This window comes from Triturus cristatus, chromosome 12 (assembly GCF_964204655.1).
Source record: "Triturus cristatus chromosome 12, aTriCri1.1, whole genome shotgun sequence".
NCBI lineage: Eukaryota > Metazoa > Chordata > Amphibia > Caudata > Salamandridae > Triturus > Triturus cristatus.
In genome coordinates, this window is record NC_140595.1 from 762298695 (window position 1) to 762318355 (window position 19661).

General features: G+C 43.8%; 1 protein-coding gene across 1 annotated transcript in view; it reads right to left on the reverse strand.

The window, feature by feature from the left end:
- LOC146782748 (extracellular calcium-sensing receptor-like) overlaps positions 1-19661 on the reverse strand; it is a 77299-nt gene that overhangs the window by 36247 nt on the left and 21391 nt on the right. The window contains exon 2 of the mRNA XM_085637225.1: positions 14110-14401. Within this exon, the coding sequence (XP_085493351.1) occupies positions 14110-14401 (292 nt within the window). The remainder of the gene's footprint in view (positions 1-14109; positions 14402-19661) is intronic.

Below are 19661 nucleotides of genomic sequence, written 5' to 3' on the forward strand. Positions count from 1 at the left end.
TGATGTGGTGTGGGGTTTGATCTATCTTCCATTGGGTTGAGAACTGCATTCAAATCCCCACCCCATATGTTATGCGTGGAGCCAATGTCCAGTATTTTCCCCCAGAGCGCAGTGAAAAATTCTGGAGTGTCTACGTTTTGGCCGTAACAACTCACCAGGGTGACCGAGTCCCTACCCAACTGCCCCCACACTATAGTGTATCCCCCATTATGATCCAACAATGTACCCGCTAAGGTGAACGGTGTCTGTTTTTTAATAAGTATTGCCATGCCTCTAGCATAGGATGAGTAAAAGGAGAATAGTCGGTGATCGGCCCATTTCGTAGAGAATGTAGAGGGGTGTAATGGATGAACATGTGTTTCTTGAATTAACACAATATGTATGTGGTGTCTATCTAGGCATGTCAAAAGTTGTCAGCGCTTACGTGGATCCCCGAGTCCCCTTACATTCCTTGTGTGTATCTGTAGACTCTGGTTAGCCATGAAATCAGCCATGGGTACTTGCAGTGCACAAAAAGTGGTGACATGTCTCCTGTACTCTGTGTGTCATGATCATAAAAATACCATGTGCTTGTCTGTCATAACTTAGTATAGTGATGAACAACAAACATATCGGGAAACCCTTCCCTCACCCGTCCCCTACCCTCCCACAACAGCACCCCAATTGTGCCCAAACGACAATTCCCTCCCGTCCCCCAACATTTCCCCAACTGGTCAATGTGGTCAACCAAGACCCGCGTGAACTAGAGGCGTGTGGGGGATCACCCATAGTGGGGGAACCGCTGGTGTGTCACAGTTACCTCCTCACTCCCAATATACACAACTGACCACGGTAGAGGCAGGCGAGGACTCGGAAGTGGTAGTGGGAGGGTGCTCGGCTCTACGCCGTGGAGAAAAGGTACCATTGTTCAAGTCTTACCTGTAACCGATTACATGCCCGGAGTGTTAGATATACTTATCTGGTGTCTCTCGGCTGTCCATAAGGCCAGTCTCCTGCTGATATGGAGCGTTGCCCCTCTGCAGCGTAGGGTAGGCGAAGGATGGTCTGTAGAGAGAAAGTCCCACTCATATTGGACTATCAGCACCAAAATGTAACAACCTTTTCACCCCACCTCATTACGAGTCATCCCCCAGCTCCGGAGAGCGGGACAGAGAGGAGCGATCATCAGAAATCCGTCGAGGTGAATGTCTGTTAACAATTTTGAGGAACTCTTCCACTTGGTGGGGGCTCACAATTATCTACTGTTTACCTTGGTGTGTGATCCTTAGGTGCGCTAGGTATAGGAGTGCAAAATCGATTTGTGCCTTGCAATGTTGCTGTTTCACATGGATACATTTGCGGCACACTTCCTGTACAGCAACTGTGAAGTCAGGATACATGGTGAAATTCATACATTCATAGGACAGTGACTTCCTTTCACGTGCTAGGCAGAGTGCTGTGTTCCGGTCACGGTAATGAAGGATCCAGGTAATGATAGGGCGCAGGGCGCTACCTGGAAGCGGGCGAGGCCCAAGAGACTGATGCGCTCTCTCCACTGTCAGATTCGGAGAGAAGGCGGCTTCTCCAAAGGTGTCTCACAAGAGGCGCTCAATATAATCCTCCATACGACCCGTATTTGTAGTTTCCGAAATACCAAGAATTCAAATGTTGTTTCTGCGACTTCTAGCTTCAATGTCCTTGTTCTTAGAGGCTATTACTTCCTGAATGTTGTCCATTTGTGCCATTTGTTTTTGCATTTGGGCCGCAGCATCTTCCGAGTCAGAGATCCGCCATTCCGCTTCCTTGATCTGTTCACCGTGCTTGTCCACTTTCAGCACCAGGAAGTCCAGGCGAATATTCATAGTGTCCATTTTGCCTGACAAGGAGTAACGTTTTGACCTCGTCATCCTGGGTAGGGGATTGTGCTTGTGAGGGGCCTTCCATACTCAGCGCTTGCACTTTAGTGCTTGAGCGAGTGACTATCTTTTTCGCATCGAACACAAGTTTAGACTGTCATCACTCTGGCTACCCGATCTTAGAGCTCCGAGATGAAAGGCACCCTACGTCTGGATACATTGGTTAGGTGTCGTCCGGGGTGTAACGTGCAATGGTCTGCAGCAGGTAAATGTTATGTTATGTTATGTTATGTTAAAATTATTTCTAGAGCGCACGTACACCCAAAGGTTTCATGGCGCTATGGCAAAGGTGCACTAGAACAGGAGGTTACTGGTAAGCTTGGATAAAAAGAAAGGTTTTGAGAAGAGATCTGAAGTGCGGCAGGGAGGTTTCAAGTCTGAGATCCAAAGGAAGGGAGTTCCACATCTGTGGTGCCAAAAAGGAAAAAGAAAGTCCGCCGTGTTTTTTTTGATTGAAGCGAGAGGGGGTGAGAAAGTTGGAGTGTGACGATCGGAGTGCACGGGTGGGGGAATAGCGAGAGATTAAGGAAGAAATGAAAGCAGGCGCCTTGCAGGTAAGGGTTTTGAAGATAGTGCAACCCAGTTTAAACAAACAACGTTTGTCAACCGGGAGCCAATGAAGAAGTTTCAGCACAGGACGGACGTGTTGGGTACGTGATTGGTGAGTGATGAGGCGGGCAGCCTGATTCTGGACCAGCTGGAGTTGGTGAAGTTGATAGAGGGGGATGCCAACATAAAGGGAGTTGGCATAGTCTATCCGTGAAATGACCAGGGCCAAGAGAACTACAGTAAGGGCCTCGGTGGTAAGAAATCTAGCAATCTTACGAATTCTGCGTAAGTGAAAGAAGCATGAAGATGTAACTGCTCCAATCTGGGGCTTCATAGACAGATCGCTGCTGATGATCACTCCAAGGCTTTTGACCGATTTAGAGGGTAAAGGAGGATTTCCTAGCGAGGGGTGCCAAAAATTGTTGTTCCAGGGATTTGAGGGGCCAGTCAAAACAAGCTCGGTCTTATCAGGGTTGAGCTTGAGTTGACTGATATTCATCCAATCCCTGATGAAGCATAGAGTAGCCTGAAAGCTGGAAATGGACGCAGTAGAGGAGTTAATATTGAAAACCAGTTGAAGGTCGTCTGCATAGTTGAAGCAAACCACTTCAAAATTGCGGAGCGAGTGGATAAGAGGGACCATGTATAAGTTAAAAAGTAAGGGTGAGAGAGACGAACCCTGTGGGACACCACAGGTTAGTGGGGTCTTCATAGCAGAAAAGGTGGCTAAGCGAACAGCCTGCGAGCGGTCTCCCAAAAAGGAAGAGATCCATTTTAAGGCCGTGCCCTGAATGCCAGCATCGCGGACACGGTCGATCAGGAGGTTATGATCGACCGTGTCAAAGGCGGCTGATAGATCTAAAAGAACGAGGGCTTGGGAGAGATTATGGTCCGCACACCTGCGGAGCTCATTCATCACTTCAAGTATGACCTGCTCGGTGGAGTGTGCAGGCCTGAATCCGGCCTGATGGGGATCGAGAAAGAGTGAGCGTTCAATGAAAGAACTGAGGCATTGTGTGACATGAGCCTCCAAAATCTTGCTCAGATAAGGGAGGAGAGAAATGGGGCGATAATTGATTAGGTTAGTGGGATCTGCCTGAGGCTTCTTCAAAATGGGTAGGACCTCTGCTACTTTAAAGGAGGCAGGGACGACCCCTGTTTCTAAAGAATTATTGAGAAATGCAAGCGGAAGGTCAGGGCATGAGAGAAAAGCTTCTCGGAGAAATGGAGGGGGACAGGGGTCCAAAGGGGAGCCCGAGCTGACCTTTTTTAACAGTGAGCAAAAGTTTTCCTTAGAGATCGGGGGGATTAGATCGAGAAACTGAGTGTTTTTGGGTGAGGTCCCCAAAGCCGAACGAACGGGGGTCAGAGGAATGCTTTGCTTAATAGTGATCATTTTCTGAATAAAAAAATTATTGAGAGCGTCGCAAAGGGCCTGGGTAGGTGCTGGTTTAAGGGTCACCCTGTCAGGTAAGGATAGTTCATTGACGATGGAAAAAATGTCTTTGGTTTTAGTTGACAAATTAGTGATTTTGTATGAGAAGTAGGCAGATTTAGCTGCAAAGATGGCTTTTTTATAGTCAGCTAGCAGCTTAATGAAAGTAACTTTGGTGGTAGAAGAATAGTTGCGTCTCCACCTGCGTTCTGCCTGTCTAAGAGAAAGTTTCTTAGTTTTAAGATCTTCTGTAAACCACCGCTGGGTGTCGTGAGGACGCTTAACTATGGAGAACTTGCAAGGGGCGACAATATTGCTGGCAGCGCAAAGCCAGTTGTGGATAGCAGTTTCTTGGTCCTTGAGGCAGTCAGTCACCGTAGGCAGGGTGGTAGAAAGTAAGGAACAGAACTTCTCTTTGTTAGCGCGACTCCAGTTCCTGGTTAGAATTTTAACCGGGGTGGAAGATTTTGCTAAACTAGGCAAATCTAAGGAGAATTGGATGGAATAGTGGTCCGACCAGGGACAGGGGGAGATAGCTAGGGAGATAATGGATATATTGACTGTCCATAGCTGGTCGAGGCGATGTCCTTTAATATGAGTAGCAGTGTGGATGTGCTGGGTACAGTTGAGGCCTCCGAGGAGGTCAGTGAATTCTCGGGAGGGAGAGGTCTCATTAGGGTCAGAGGGCCAATAGTTAAAGTCGCCTATTATCAATAAATTGGGATTATTTATTATGAGGTGAGAAATGAGATCTCCAGCTAACTGAGGAAAAGAGGGCATAGAGAGGGGAGGCCGATAGAATAAGGCACAGGTCAAAGAAACTAAGGAGGAATCAAGTTTAATAATGAGTGCCTCAACGGAGGGAATAGCAGTGGTAGTTAAGGTGGTAAACTGTAGCTGATGGTGGATGATTGCAGCCACACCACCGCCGTGGCGCCCGGCAGGTCTGTTGGTCTGCAATATGTAATAACCTGTGGGGATGGCTGCCAAGATATCTGGGAGAGAGTCATCCGTAAGCCATGTTTCGGAAAGAAGGAGTACGTCAGGTTTTAGAGTGTCAAGCAGATAAAAAATTTCTGATTGGTGTTTTGGGAGGGATCGCGTATTTAGGTAATAAAAATTCAGCAACTGTTTGTTAGGGTGGGGGGGGTTAAGGGTAGTAGGGAGGGGAACAGAGGAGTCTATGCTGGGCAATGGAAGGGGTAAGAGGGAGCCGGAGGACAGGATTCCACAAGAAAGAAGCTTTTGCTTTAGTCGTGGCTTAATGGGCCAAGGGTAGCGGAAAGTGCGTAATTCGCTGGGGGAGTATTTAAAATGCTGAACAGCGGGTCCTGGCCCTTGTCCCGGTCGGTCGCGGACGGGCGCAGACGGGCTTGCCTTTAGCGCGCCTTCGGCGCGCTGCCGGCGCGCCCGCTGAGCGCGTCCGCTGCGCGCTTGCGCTAACATCGGCAATTTATGCTCAGCAAGCTCTAGCGACTAGAGCGCGAGTTGACCCCCTCACACAAGATGGCGGCCCCGCTGGTAGGTGCAAGCCCAGCCGCTGGCGAGAGCACGACGGGTATGGGCGAGCAACGAGCGATGGATGCGGGGCGGGCACAAGATGCAGGTAGGGTGGTAGCTGAGAGCAGCACAAACGTTTTTGCAAAAACAGAACAAGGTGCACAAATTACATGCAGTAAAAATAGAGTATCGCGCAATACAGTTTCAAGTATTTAAAAGGAACACTTCCCGGGGGCGTGGCTTCGGAGCCGTTGGTGATGGCCGCTGTTTTCGGGAGCTCCGCGGCGACGTAGACAGTGAAGAGCTTCCAGGCTTCTTTTCTTCTGTACTGGGTCACAGAAATCGGCATGTCCTCCGTCGGAATACTTCAGCTAGCGGTGTGAGGAATTGCGGAGAGTTTCCATGCCGTTAAGGTGATTTTATTTCGAAAAATGCGGTCAGTCAGAACAACGGCCGCCATTTTGTTTTTTGTGACAATAGTTTCCTGATGCATTCGCTACCCTTTTTATCAGTACCAGTCACTACGGGATTGATAGTATATCACATGAACAAAGATTTTTCTTCATTTACGGTGTAATTTCCTGGTCTTGTTTGGGACAATTATTGGAGTACCTCCTACAGAACCTTTTTTCTTCAGTTTTTCGTTCTCTTTTTATCAACGCTCTGTTGCGGACTTCTCCCAACTTTGACAAATATTGTTGTTTGAATCATCTCTCCTTCTGACCGTCTCTTCCGTCACCAAAAGAGACTTTGTCTTCCGTTTCTTCATGGCAATGCCGCGTGGTGCTCGCAGTGGCGCTCGCGCTGGAGCTCATCAAGCTATCTCCCCGCCACTGGCTGATAACAATCCTTTTAATGTCCTTCGAGATAATATGGATGAAGCTCCTCCGGAATCTTCTGATCCTAAAACTTCCTCTTCGGCGGATACTCGCCCCAAACAACTCTCCAAATTACCAGCAGCCTCGCCCTCTGGCAAACGGGCAAAAATTAACCCCCCTTCTCCTACTAATCCATCTTCCTCAGTTTCTATGGAGCTTCTCCTTGATGAAATTCGTGCTCTGAAGCCTTATATGGAAGAAACTAATTTGCGCCTACAAAGCCTTGAAGACAACTGGTCTCACACCATCCAGAGAGTTGTGACCCTTGAACAAAGAGTTGACGTGTCCGAAGATACCTTACGTCAAGTACCCACCTTACATACAGAAATTGATCGTCTTAAACAACAAGTCGAACAATTGGAAAACCGCAACAGGCGCAACAACCTGCGTATTTATGGTCTGGCTGAAGGCCTTGAAGGTTCCAATCCACTTTCATTTTTCCAGTCATTCCTACCGTCTCTTCTTGGTCTCCCTGAATCTCCTCCTTTGAACATTCAACGCGCTCATCGTTTGGGCCGGTTGTCTGCTTCTTCCTCCTCCTCAGCGAGACCTAGAGGTACTATTTTATATTTTCTGGAATATACGGACCTCCTCAAAGTACTCCAAGCTGCCAAACAAAAAGGAAAGATCTCTTGGCATGGCTCCAATCTATTTTTTACCCAGGACTACGCCAAAGTGACTGCAGATCGTCGGAAAAAGTTCCTGGAAATGAGACCTGCTCTCCGGAGTCTTAATGCGAGATATGGCCTTTTTCATCCATGCCTTTTTAAAGTGACATATAATAACAAGACTGTCTCTTATGAAGATCCGGCTGTTCTCCAACAATTTTTGAATACCTGTCGTCATGAGTCCATGGATGTCTCCAGATTATAATTATTCTGTCTCCCTCATGTAGAATGTTTGCCGTTTTATTGTATATGGTTTTATTGTTCCACATTGTTAACATTTGTATTTGGTCTTTTTCCCCTTAGTTTTGGATACTTGGGCCCCTGTTTGTTGTCCTCTTCAATTTTCCTGGATGCCGCCCTTCCTGCCGTTGTTGCCCTGTGGTTTCCCGTTCGGCGTTCCATTTCCCTGATGTGGTTCCAACACCCTCATCCTTTCTTGTTCTCCTGTGGTATGTCTTTTGCCATTGTGTTCTTCTGTTTATGGAATTGGTTGTTTTTGCTTTGTTGCTTTCTTCTCTTTATTCTACTCTCTTCTCTTACTCCTTCTTTCTTTTCTCATTACCATTGTTTCATTCTTTTTTCTTTTACTCTTACCTACTGCTCCTTTCTTTCTCTTTCTCTCTTCCTCTTGATCCAGTTCCTTCAATCTATTTTTTACTCTTTTCCCTTATTTGCTTATTCCTACTTCATTCTCATTTCTTCTCTGTACTCTTTGATTTTCTTCCCTTTTCAATATAATGTGTTTTATGGTGGTTCCTTGGTCGTATTTATTAAATTATGTATCTGCTTCTCTTTCTTGTACTTGATACTATTTTTTTCTCCCTGCAATGCTTTGTCTTTCCTTCTTTTACTAATGTAAGGATTACTATCCAGTTTTTCTCTACTTATGCTCTTATGTTTTCCTCTTATTTACATTTTCCTCCTCATTTGTGAATGACTTTGAATATTTTATCCTGGAATGTTAAAGGTCTTGGGTCACCTATCAAACGCCAAAGAGTTTTATCTCATGTAGCAAATTTAAAAGGGGATATTGTTTTACTACAAGAAATTCATGTTAAAGATACTGAAATTCCTAAATTGCGTCGTAATTGGGTTGGTCATGTGTTTTCCTCTCCTGGGTCTGGGAAACGCAACAGTGTTGCCATTCTGTGCCATAAGAAGTTAGACGTTCAGCTTGTCAATCAAGATAATGACGCAGATGGTAGGTGGGTAGCAGTCTCTTTGTTGATTAATAAAATTCCTCTGACTATTATCAATATTTATGCTCCCACTGTTCCAGATAAAGTCTTTTGGCCCCATATTCTCTCATTGCTTATGCAAGTCACCGATGATTACCTGATTTTGGGTGGAGACTGTAATATGGTTGTAGACCCCTTTTTGGACAGAAGATCTGATTCTAGGTTCTCCCCCTCCCACATGCATTCTTTGTTTACCTCCACTATTTCCCAAAGAGCCCTTGTTGATTCGTGGAGGCTTTGCCACCCTACTCTTAGAGAGTACACCTTCTACTCACCTCCTCACTCTTCCCAGTCCCGGTTAGATTATATTTTCATTTCCAAAGCCCTCACTCAGCTTATCACTCATTCAGACATAGGTTCTATCTTAATTTCTGATCATGCTCCAGTCTCCTTAAGCCTGGAATTACTCCCCCCAGTGAAAGGCACTAGGAGATGGAGGTTTAATAACTCTCTTTTACTAGACCCGCAATTTACACCAGCTTTTATGGAGTTTGCCTCTTCATTTTTTGTAGACAATGACTCACCTCAGTTAACTCCTTCCCTTATTTGGGATACATTTAAAGCCGCCTCTAGAGACTTCATTATTGCATTTGTTGCCCGTAAACGTCGTAAAGCTTCTCAATCGACTCAGTTGCTTAACACACAAATTAAACAATTAGAACACTCCTTTTACCTCTCTAAGAAGCAATCCGACCTAGATAGTCTTATTAAGGCTAAGCTCTCCTTTAATAAAATTTCCACTGATTCTGCCAATTTATTTTTACTTAAGTCTAGTGCTAAGTATTATACTGCCCAAAATAAAGCCGGTAATCTTTTAGCTAGATACCTCAAAGTCAGGAAAGAACGTACTAAAATTGAATCCATTGTTACCTCCTCTAATGTTGTGGTCCATAAAGACGAAGATATTTTGGCTGAATTTACGGATTTCTACCAGCGTTTATATACTCCGGAATCCTCCCCAGACATATCCGAAATTACTCGTTATTTATCGTCCATTGCCCCACCTTCCCCCTCAGGGGTTGATTTCTCCCCTTTAGAGTCTGACATTGCTCGCAACGATATTCTGGAGGCTATTCAAGTTCTGAAGAGGGGTAAAGCCCCTGGCCCTGATGGGTTTACTATAGAATTTTATTCCCATTTCTCCTCCTTACTCCTTCCTAGGATTCACCAACTATTCTCATCCTTTATATCATCCCAAAGATCAGAAGGTACCCTTCAGGAGGCCCTTATTTGTCTTCTCCCCAAAGATGGTAAGGATCACACCTTGTGTAAGAATTATAGGCCCATTTCCTTAATTAATTTAGATTATAAAATTTTTGCCAAGATCCTTGCACTTCGTTTAGAAAAAATTCTTCCAAAATTAATTGCCAAAGAACAATGTGGATTTATCAAAGGGCGTCACTTATCTGACAATACCCGTCTTTTCTTTAATGTTTTAAGTAAATCACACTCTCATAAGTCGTCATTGGCAGCTATTGCATTGGACGCTGAGAAAGCTTTTGATAGAGTCAACTGGCAATTTATTTTTTCCTCTCTTTCTTGGTTTGGTTTCGGCCCTAAATTTCTCTCTCATGTCTCAATGCTCTACTCTTCTCCTAGGTCCTTTATTCTAGCCAATGGCCTTGTTTCCTCTTCCTTTCCGCTTCTTCGTGGGGTTCGACAGGGTTGTCCGCTGTCCCCCCTCCTATTTATATTAGCATTAGAACCCTTTTTAACTAAAATTCGTATGAACGCTGATATTTCTGGTTTCCCTTATGGTTCTACACAGTTAAAGATTTCTGCATACGCAGATGATATTTTGTTATTTCTCTCGAATCCCCATACATCTCTTCCGGCATTTTTATCAGAAGTCTCGAACTATGCATCAGTGTCTGGCTATAAGCTTAATGTAGACAAGTGCGAAATTCTTCCTCTTAATAAATTTTGCTTTCATGCCGATTTCTTAACTTCTTCCTTTAATTGGAGCCCGAACAAAATCAAATATCTTGGTCTTTGGTTTACACCTTCTATTAAGGACACAGTGGCTCTGAACTTCAAAAATGTACTAACAGCTCTTACCACCTCTACGAAACAATGGCACCCTTTGTTCTTATCCTGGTGGGGTAGGTTAGATTCTATCAAGATGATGTTGGTTCCTTTAATCTTATTTCTCTTGTCGAATCTTCCGGTCCACATTCCTAAGTTCTATTACAAGAATATCTATTCCGTTTTATCTAAATTTTTATGGCAAAACAAAACTGCCAGAATGTCTTTTTCTAGACTTAAATCTCCTAAACACTTGGGTGGTGTCAATTTTCCTGATTTTTCGTCGTATCATACCTCCTTTTTTCTTACTCATTCTGCTTTTCTCATTTCTGATCATACCCCGACCCCTCTTCTTGTCCTCTGTGGGTAGAGGTTGAGACTTCCTTTTTTCAACCCTTTACGTTTGAAGAATTTGTTTCATTGTCACAAGCTCCAAAGAAATTTTCTCTCCCTATTCTTCAACATGTTTACAAAACTTTTCAACCTATTACTTTACATAACCTGGATGACCGTGCTCGTTTTTTACAATCCCCTATCTGGTATAACTCTCTTATCAAGATTAAAAATAGATTTATTTTTTGGAATGATTGGCTATCTCTAGTTCTTAAATGGACTCATCAACTCTTCCATGATGGTTCTTTTATCCCCTTTTCTGTTCTTCAGGATCGTTTCTCTCTTCCCCTCTCTTCTTATCCTAAATATATTCTATTAAAATCGGCGGCTCAAACTACTTTTGATGCTCTTACGGGTACTTCTATTCAATATACTTCCTCTCTCATTTCCTTGCCATTTTTGCATTCTTCTCCATCCGCTTCTCAAATTTACAAAAAATTGCGAGATTCATCTGCTGATCGAGTGAAATCTGCTGTGGAATGTGCTTGGGAATCAGATTTAGAGGATTGTTTTCCTCTCACTACTTGGGATAACATTTGGATCAAAATAAGGAAATCGTCTAGAGCGGCAAATACAACCCAAACGCTATTTTTTATATACAATCGACTTTTAATCACCCCATCCAAACTACACCACATTGACCCCTCCATCCCGGCCATCTGTTGGTCCTGTTCGGCTTTAGTGGCTGATCTTAAACACTTGTTGTTTACTTGCCCTGATGTTCACCTTTTTTGGGGCAAAGTTTGGCAACAAATTAATTCCATTTTTTCCACCAATTTCCCCTTTTCTTTTTCTCATATTTTTCTTGGGAGTCTCTCACAAATGTGGTCCTCCTCCAGCACTGATACCTCCATTGTTGATCTCCTTCTTGCTGTGGCGTTTCAACAAATCACGAAAGCTTGGAAGGATACTTCTCTTATTTCCTACCAAGCATGGTGGTATGGGGTTTGTTATAACCATAGGTTAGATAGAGCATATGTCTACCCTATTTCCCTTGCGATTAAAAGGGACTTATTATGGCTACCCATTACTTCTTTTTTAAATGTATCTGCCCAATCCATTCCCTTACATAACCCCTGCAGGGAGGAAGTACCTAAGCCTCCTTGATGTTCTTGTTTTATTAATGATTCTGATGGTATCAACATATGTACCTTTGTCAATCTGTTCTATCTCTTGTTAATTATTAATTCCTGCATTATGAAATCATATTTGCTCTTTATACTGCCACTTATTTATCATAGTGTTGAAATATGTTTTTGATGATATCCCTTTTTTCTTTCCTTCTTTTCTTCTCTCTCTTTTTCTCTCTATTTCTTCTATTATTTTGGAATGTTTTACATTGTATTTTTTATCACAAGTCTATATTATTACTGTACTGCAACTTCTTTCGTTTTTTCAATAAAATCCTCTTTAAACTGAAATAAAAAAAGGAACACTTCCCGGCTTCCGCCTCAGGAAGTAAAGAACAGTACAAGGTGCATAAATTACATGTAGTAAAAATAAAGTGTCGCGCAATGCAGTATCAATAGGTATTGAAAAAGGACGCTTCCCGGCTTCCGCCTCAGGAAGTACAACCTATGGCTTGGGCTAGTGAAGGAGCTTTCCCAGTTCGGCAGTCTGCCCGAGTAATGAAAGTTAGTCCAGCTGGCACCTTGGGTCACCAAAAGAGAGATTCGCATGCGCGGCAACTCAGCACAGCATCGTGTACACGAAGAATAGTTAATAGAGGCCCTGTCAAGAATGAAGTGCAGTTCGGAAATCTGGCGCTTGCTGCAGGAACTGCCCGTGGTTCGGTGTAGGGGATGGGCCCTCTGTCAGTTTGTGCAGCCTCCTCTCTTATTGTGGCGGTGCACAATGTCATGCCGCATATTAATATTTAGCGTCTCCGCTGCATATTGTCTCAGGTACCCAAGGCGTGGATAAATGGGATGGTGGCGAGGATCTAGCGCCGCCACTCCTGGGACCCCTGCTGCAGTTCTTCTCTGGCCTATGCAAGCTCCCTTCTGGGATGCAGGCTATGTTGTGGTCTCCCAATCCTGCACCAAATGGCCTGGAGCAGCGCTTCCAGCCCTGCGGGCACTGCAATGAAGGCGCTAGTGCTGTGGTGCTGCCTCTTCATCTATTCGCGTCAGCTATCTGCGGCGTGCACCCATGTCCCTCCAAGAGACAACTACCACCCCACCAGCCGTGTCGATCCGCCCTGCTACGCGGCAGCTGCTGTGTTATGGCGCCTTATGAGAGAGGCCTCCTGTTGCATCACCAATCTTGCAGCGAGTGCAGGCATGGGCGTCCAGCGGGACCACGGCCCAGTGCCTCCCAGGGGACCGGGAGCCCATACAGCAGCAGCGGGCACAGACAATTCCTTATAGCGCTCCGTCTGCAAAATGGCAGCGTGCGGGCAATGTGGCGGTGCCGCAGTTATGGTAAAGGTAGGCAAGCCCACGCAGTGCTCCACCAGTTCTGGGCCGGAGATGTGTCCGCTACTGTTTATTCTTGGGCTTAAGAGCAAGAGTCCTGCGCATCAGTATTTCATCGCATGTGCGCCGGTGTCAGTTCTCGTCGCCTAATGCCTGCGCACTCAACCACCTTCTGTGGTCGCGCTCCACAGACCGGTATAATTGCCTCAGTGGTGGGCAGGTATAGGCACGGGATGGCACCTGGCTATCCTAGACTTACCTGGGGCTCGCAGTGTTTTTGGTGCCAAGCCGCCTCCCAAGTCACTGCCTAGCACCTCGTGTGAAGCCAGGAACTCGCGGAGTGGCGCCCGCCTCACTCAGCACCACTCCACGCTCCGCCAGTCTCCTGCTTCGCCATATATTGTGCCCCATGAGAGGTTCCCAGGGTTCAGGCAAGCTGGAATTCGCATCGGAGGCAGCAGGCACCTTACTCCATAAGTGCCATGCTTCGTGGTCATTTTCCTCCGTGGAAAGTAGGATAAATGCAGTATTTTGGAGCCGAGCTACCGGAGCCTCACAGAGGGGCGGCCAATCTGGTTGTGCGCCACCTAGCGCCCAAAATCCCAAATATTGTTATAAAAAAATATTAGGACAACACTCAATATCTTTTTCAATCAGGGAAACTTCTTGAAAGCGATTTGGTGGGTAATTTGTGAAAGAGCAGCTCTTTGTATAGGTGGAGGTTTTTTATTTTATAGTTATGCTTTCTAATGAGTGGGATTTGTTGCTGTGCTGTTGTTGGTGGGATTCTTAGTGAGTTTAGTGAAGGGATGGAAATGTTTTATAGTGGGATTATTGGATTGTTCTAGGGTTTAGTGAGGTGATAGTGGCATATTCAGGTAATTAAACATATCACATTATACCGGTCAATTTAGAATCACGCTATTGCCTGACATTCTACTATTGTGTTTAATAGACCTTATCAATTAATATTGTCTCCTCTTCTGTGTCTGTTTAATGGACAAGATTCTGGTTAAGTTCAAGTGTACACAGATCCAGTGCATAGTTGTATTTCATATGCTTTAACTTATTCTACTGATCAATAACTAAAGTGTGATTTGCAATGTCTTACCTGCGGATATCTATATAGACCTAGAATCCTTGCAAGAGCAATTGACCGCGTGGAGCCAGCATCCCCTATAATGGCAGCTTGTGGCAAACCTCTCTGGCAGCGGTAGTTTGGAACTGGCTCCTCTTGTCTTGTGAGGATCCACAAGGCTCCCTTCAGGGCCCGCTGGAGGATTGTGCAGGAGTCATAGAGCTGGAATCCAAGTGTGATGTTGGGCAAAAGGGTTGGGTTGTTGTTTATTTCTTCAATGGCAAACACCATAGCTTGGATGCACTGATAATTTTGAAACCCAAACCTTGAACAAAAGAAAAATATTTTAGAAGCATTTTGCCATGAATATAATACAAGCAGTGGGATAACATTCTCTGGCTTCACTGGTGTGGCCATTGTTTTTATTACAATGAATATATTAGAGTAAATTCATCTACTGATTGCTGTGTAAAAGCATCTGTTTCCTGAATTGCAGGATTGAAACATGAAAGTTCTGGAAATTAATTTTTTAATAATGCATAAGCTGCACAGAAACAATGATCTGCAACTTTTTTCTCATTTAATATGTAAGCATCAGCAAAGTGACAATGAGGGATCCTACAAAGATGCATCTCATTAAATTTGGTAAGACTGGAATTCTGTATGGTCCAGTCAGCTACTTTTGTTTTATACATGTTATCAGAGAATACAATTGTGGTTGTTGATTTCTGGAAATGCGATATAGTAGTCCACTTTTACACTCATGAAGACTATTTTGATAAAAAACTAGATTTTTCCACTCACTTGTCACTTTTTAATTTTTAATGAATTATTTTCTTGTTTTTCTAGATGTGGGCCATGAACACTGATTTTGAGTCCTCCCCTTATTAACTACACAATGGTGACACATGTGCCATTGTATTGATTTTGAGTGTAATACTTGTATACTTGCAGTAGGTGCTCCATAAAGCTACCTACACTGAACCAGGGAATTTACGATGCATCTCTTTTCTATTCACATTCTGCATGCAATGCCTTTAAGCTGCACACTATATTTAATAGACCTGGTATGAAAATATAATTCCACTCATGGAGGTGCTGGAATATGGGAACTCCGGGCTATGCGTGTCACATGTAGCTTCCGCTAAATTCCTCCTTCTGGCGTTTGGTGGAGTTAATTCAATTAGCATGTGAAAGAATTGTTTTAGCATGCGATGTTGAGTGCAACGATCTTTGCCAACTACTAGAGAGGGTACCCAAGATTTACCAGCCACTAGTGTGGTTCTTGGTCACAACAGAGCTTTCTGGCACCCTTTTTTTTTTTACACAGGCGAGAGGGTGCATCTGCTTCTCGGGCAGATTCTCTACTCGAAAAGCAGCTAAATCTAATCAAAACGACATTTTCAAGTGAGTATTCTACTCCAGCAGAGCATTTGGGTTTCTTGTTCAAAAAGCTTTTTTTTAACCTTTTTTTTCAAAAAGAAGGAAGATCCCTAGAGACTCCAACTTCCTCTTCCTGTCCAGTAGGCTCCTCCTCACACCAAAAGTCTAACTTTACGACTTTTTTGTATTCAAAAACGCAACCTTACACCAATCGTCTAACTTTAATAGTAGTATCTTACCTTTGTGAATACCAAAATGTAGTACAGTTAGACTTTTGGTCTAAAGTTTACTTTTGTGAATACCAAAAAGTAGCAAACTTACACAAAAGTTTAATATTGCCTTTGTGAATCAGGCCATTTGCAATTCCTGCTGCATATATACCACCGGATTTTAAGGACTTAGTTTTTGTGATATCACAAGCAAGCTTAAAAACATTTGTGTAAGGATGTTTTTTGTTTGATAGTGGGCACACACCAGTATGTATTTCTACTTTTATCTGATTTTCAAATGTGATGATGGTTGTGGTGGGTGGCCTGGAATTTCAGTAGGGGCCCACTTATTTTTGTGCATTAAATTTTTTATCATCTGTAATGGGAAAAGGTTGCACAGTTCAGTAAATTTTCTCAATGTTTGTTAAATTTGCACTATTCATTTATTTTACTATATGCCCTAGTCTGCCCACAGGCCATTCAATCAGTACTCGTCATTGGGTACAAAAAACAACTGTTTCTGTGGTATATGTTGTTTCAAAACATCATTTATGCCCGGAATTTTGGTGGGGTAATATTTGATGCCTTGGGAGGATGTGTGCTGTTTAAATTTTTTATAGCTCACTTAATTTTTCGTTTTTGGCATTGCTGAATTAAATGTACTGTTGTTTTCACTGTCACCATACCTCCTTTGTATGGCCAGCATATGTGTGTGTTTGCAATAGGCAACATTTGTCTTTGTTCTCCATTCCATGTGGCCGGGGGCAATTCTGAGTAGACAGTGTCTGTAGACCTGCATGTGTTCTTTGTTGACTATGTTTCCTTGGTTGTTGTTTGACCATATGGGTGGAGACCATTTTGTGTAGCGAGCCAGTGTGCTTTTGCTATAGGCCTGCATGTGTTCTTCATTGTGTCCATGCCTCCTTGCATGTTGTTCTCGTTTGGCCTGTGGCCATTTTCTGTAGTCAGCCAGTGTGCTTTTGCCATATTTCTGCATTTGATCCTTGTTGTCCATGCCTCCTTGATTAGTATTGTTGTTTGACCACATGGTTGGCAGCCATTTTATATACACAGACAGTATGCTTTTACCATAGGCCTGCATGTGTTTTTTATGGTCCATGTCTCTTTGCTTGTTGTTTGACTACGTGGCTGGTGGCCATTTTGTATCGCCAGCCAGTGCGCTTTTGCCATAGGCTTGCATGTGTTGTTTGTTGTCCATGCCTCCTTACTTGTTGTTGTTGTTCGGCCATGTGGCCAGTTGTCCTTTTGTGTAGCAAGCTAGGCTTTCAGGTGTTCTATGTTGTCCATGCTTCCTTGCATGTTGTTCTTTGACCATGTGGCCAGTGGCCTTTTATGTACCCAGCTAGTATGTTTTTGTCATAGGCCTGCAATTGTTCTTTGATTTGTCCATACCTCCTTGCTTGTTGTTGGTTGACTATGTGGCCATTGGCCATTTTGTGCAGGCAGCCAGCATGCTTTTGCCAAAGGCCTACATGTGTTCTTTGTTATCCATGCCTCCTTGCTTGTTGTTTGAGCATGTTGCCGGTGGCAGTTTTGTGTACCCTGCCAGTGTGATTTGCCATAGGCCTGCATGTGTTCTTTCTTGTCCATGCCTCCTTCCTTATAAATGTTTGACCATGTGGCCATTGTCCATTTTGTGTAGCTAGCTAGTGTGCTTTTGGCATAAGCCTGCTCTGTTCTTTGTTGTGCCCATGCCTCTTAGCTTGTTGTTGTCAGTTTACCCTGTGACCAGCGGCCATTTTGGGCAGCCAGCAGTGTGTAAACTCTTTTTTCAAAGCAATTTTCTAGGGAGATTGATAGGCGAAGGCTATGCCTTTTTGTTTTTCTTCATTATTTTACTTTTCCCTTTTATAGGTTTAACATGCTTGAGGTTCATTTTAGTGTATGTATATAGGAAAAGTGTATTTTATAAATTTTTCCCATGCACCTCCTTGCCTCCCAATGGGTTTCTCATAGTTCCCTAGTACACAACCAATGTTTTTTTTTATTATTTTTCACATTTATTTTAGTTTTTATTAATTTATGTTTTTACCTTTTTATAAAATAAATTTCTACATTTTAAAAAGGTTCATTTTAATTTGTGTTTTACCTTTTCCCTCCACTCAATGCCTGCCATTGGTGCCTGTCACACACCAGCATTCATTTTTGAAGGATCGTCATTGCTCATTTTCCCATGGGGCCACACCAGCATTATTTTTTTAAAGATTATAAAGCTTTACCATGAACCCCTGCCTGCCATAAGCTCACACCAGCATTTATTTTTTAAGGATTATTCAATTTTCCCTTAACCTCCTGCCTGCCATAGGAACACACATGCATTACTTTAAGGATCATTACATTTTTCCCCGTACCCAGCTGACCTGCTATATACTCATACCGCCTTTAATTTTTTAAGGAGTATTCTATTTTCCCCTGCACCTCCCAGCCTGCCACAGGTGTCTATCCTTAGATGCACACAAAGCAAACTGTTACATCTGTATATTGTTATCCTAATTGAAACATTAAGTTATGGTAGTGTGGTTTGACCTTGGAATGGATTCACTATTGTTTTTAATTATCTAGGATAATAAGTAACCACACTAGATTATGTTGTCTGCACTATGAATAATTCAAACAGCAAAAATTGCCACATTCACTAAATGTTTTTCTTGCTTGTTTGCTTTTAGTTGCACAAGAGACATCCATCACAATACTGCCAGACAGAAGGCTCGGACAAAATGATGTGACCACAACACGAGAATCTTTCTCTCTTTCGCTTGTGAAGCTAAGTGCATCAAAGAAAAGTGCTGCCAAGAAATTGGCCAGTGGCCTGCAACCCTCCCCCACTTTCAAGACAGTTGTGTGCTTACCGCATCATCCTCTGGGCTTCAAGCTGGGAGCAACACTCCAGCATCAATGATACCAGCACCCAAACCTGAGCCCATGCCCTTGTCTCTCAGTGAGGTAGCCACTGCAATCATGGTGGCGAACAGTGATTCTGAATTGAGTTTGACTCAGCTGCAAACTAGTACCCCATCGTCGCAGGAAATTGAGCAAATTAGACAACAGGAGCCACAGCATGCAAGAGTAGATATTCCTGATGTAGGGGAACCGGAGATTGAGCTTCCTGTTGCACATGATGTACCTCTTCTTGAACCATTGACTTCCTGATCATTAGCAAGAAAAATAAAGGGTACTCCCCCATCTTCTCAAAGTCTCATTCTGATGATCTGGACATGAATTGGAACCCGGATGAGTTTGAGACCTACCACAAGAGACAAGGAAAAAGAAAAGTTCCTAAAAGCCTTACCATTAGGGAAGGGGATAAGGAGGATGAGCCAGTCATTGTCATAGTAGGTGGCTCAGAGGATACTGACGTTACCCCTACTATTCAGCCTGTTCCGAGGGATGTTGCACTGGTACCACCATCACTGCCAGCTTCCATATTTAATGGGCCACCAACTGAGGCCTACATCCACCATTACCACAGTAGAAGTACACACTGCAGAGAGGCATTTGTCAACACACCCACCTGCCTCCAGTTCTTCGGGCATTGGAAGTGGCACCAGTGGCCCACTAAAAATGTTTTCCTCCCAGTTTTGGAATTCTTTACAATTAGCGAGCAAGAGGATAACATTGCAATATGCTCCATTTGTTACACAATTGTTCGTTGAGGTAAACCTAGTTCTCAATATGGTACTGAAGGCCAAACAATCCACATGAAAAAATCACGCAATCTGGAGGTGGTGATGAGAGAGGGAGTCAGCTCCGATCGCGGTGGGCGATGATGAGAAAGAAGAGGACGACAGCTTTAAACAAAGCAGACCTGCCCCCAGCAGTGCGCCAGCATCACCTGCATCAGCAACCTTGAAATGGCTCAAGTTTCAGGGGGAAACCCACTGCATACAATGAGTTTCCCAAATCGCACAGTGAGTCAACCACCTCCTCATTCTCTCAGGAAGTGATATGCATCAGTGGCATCAGAAAAGAAAA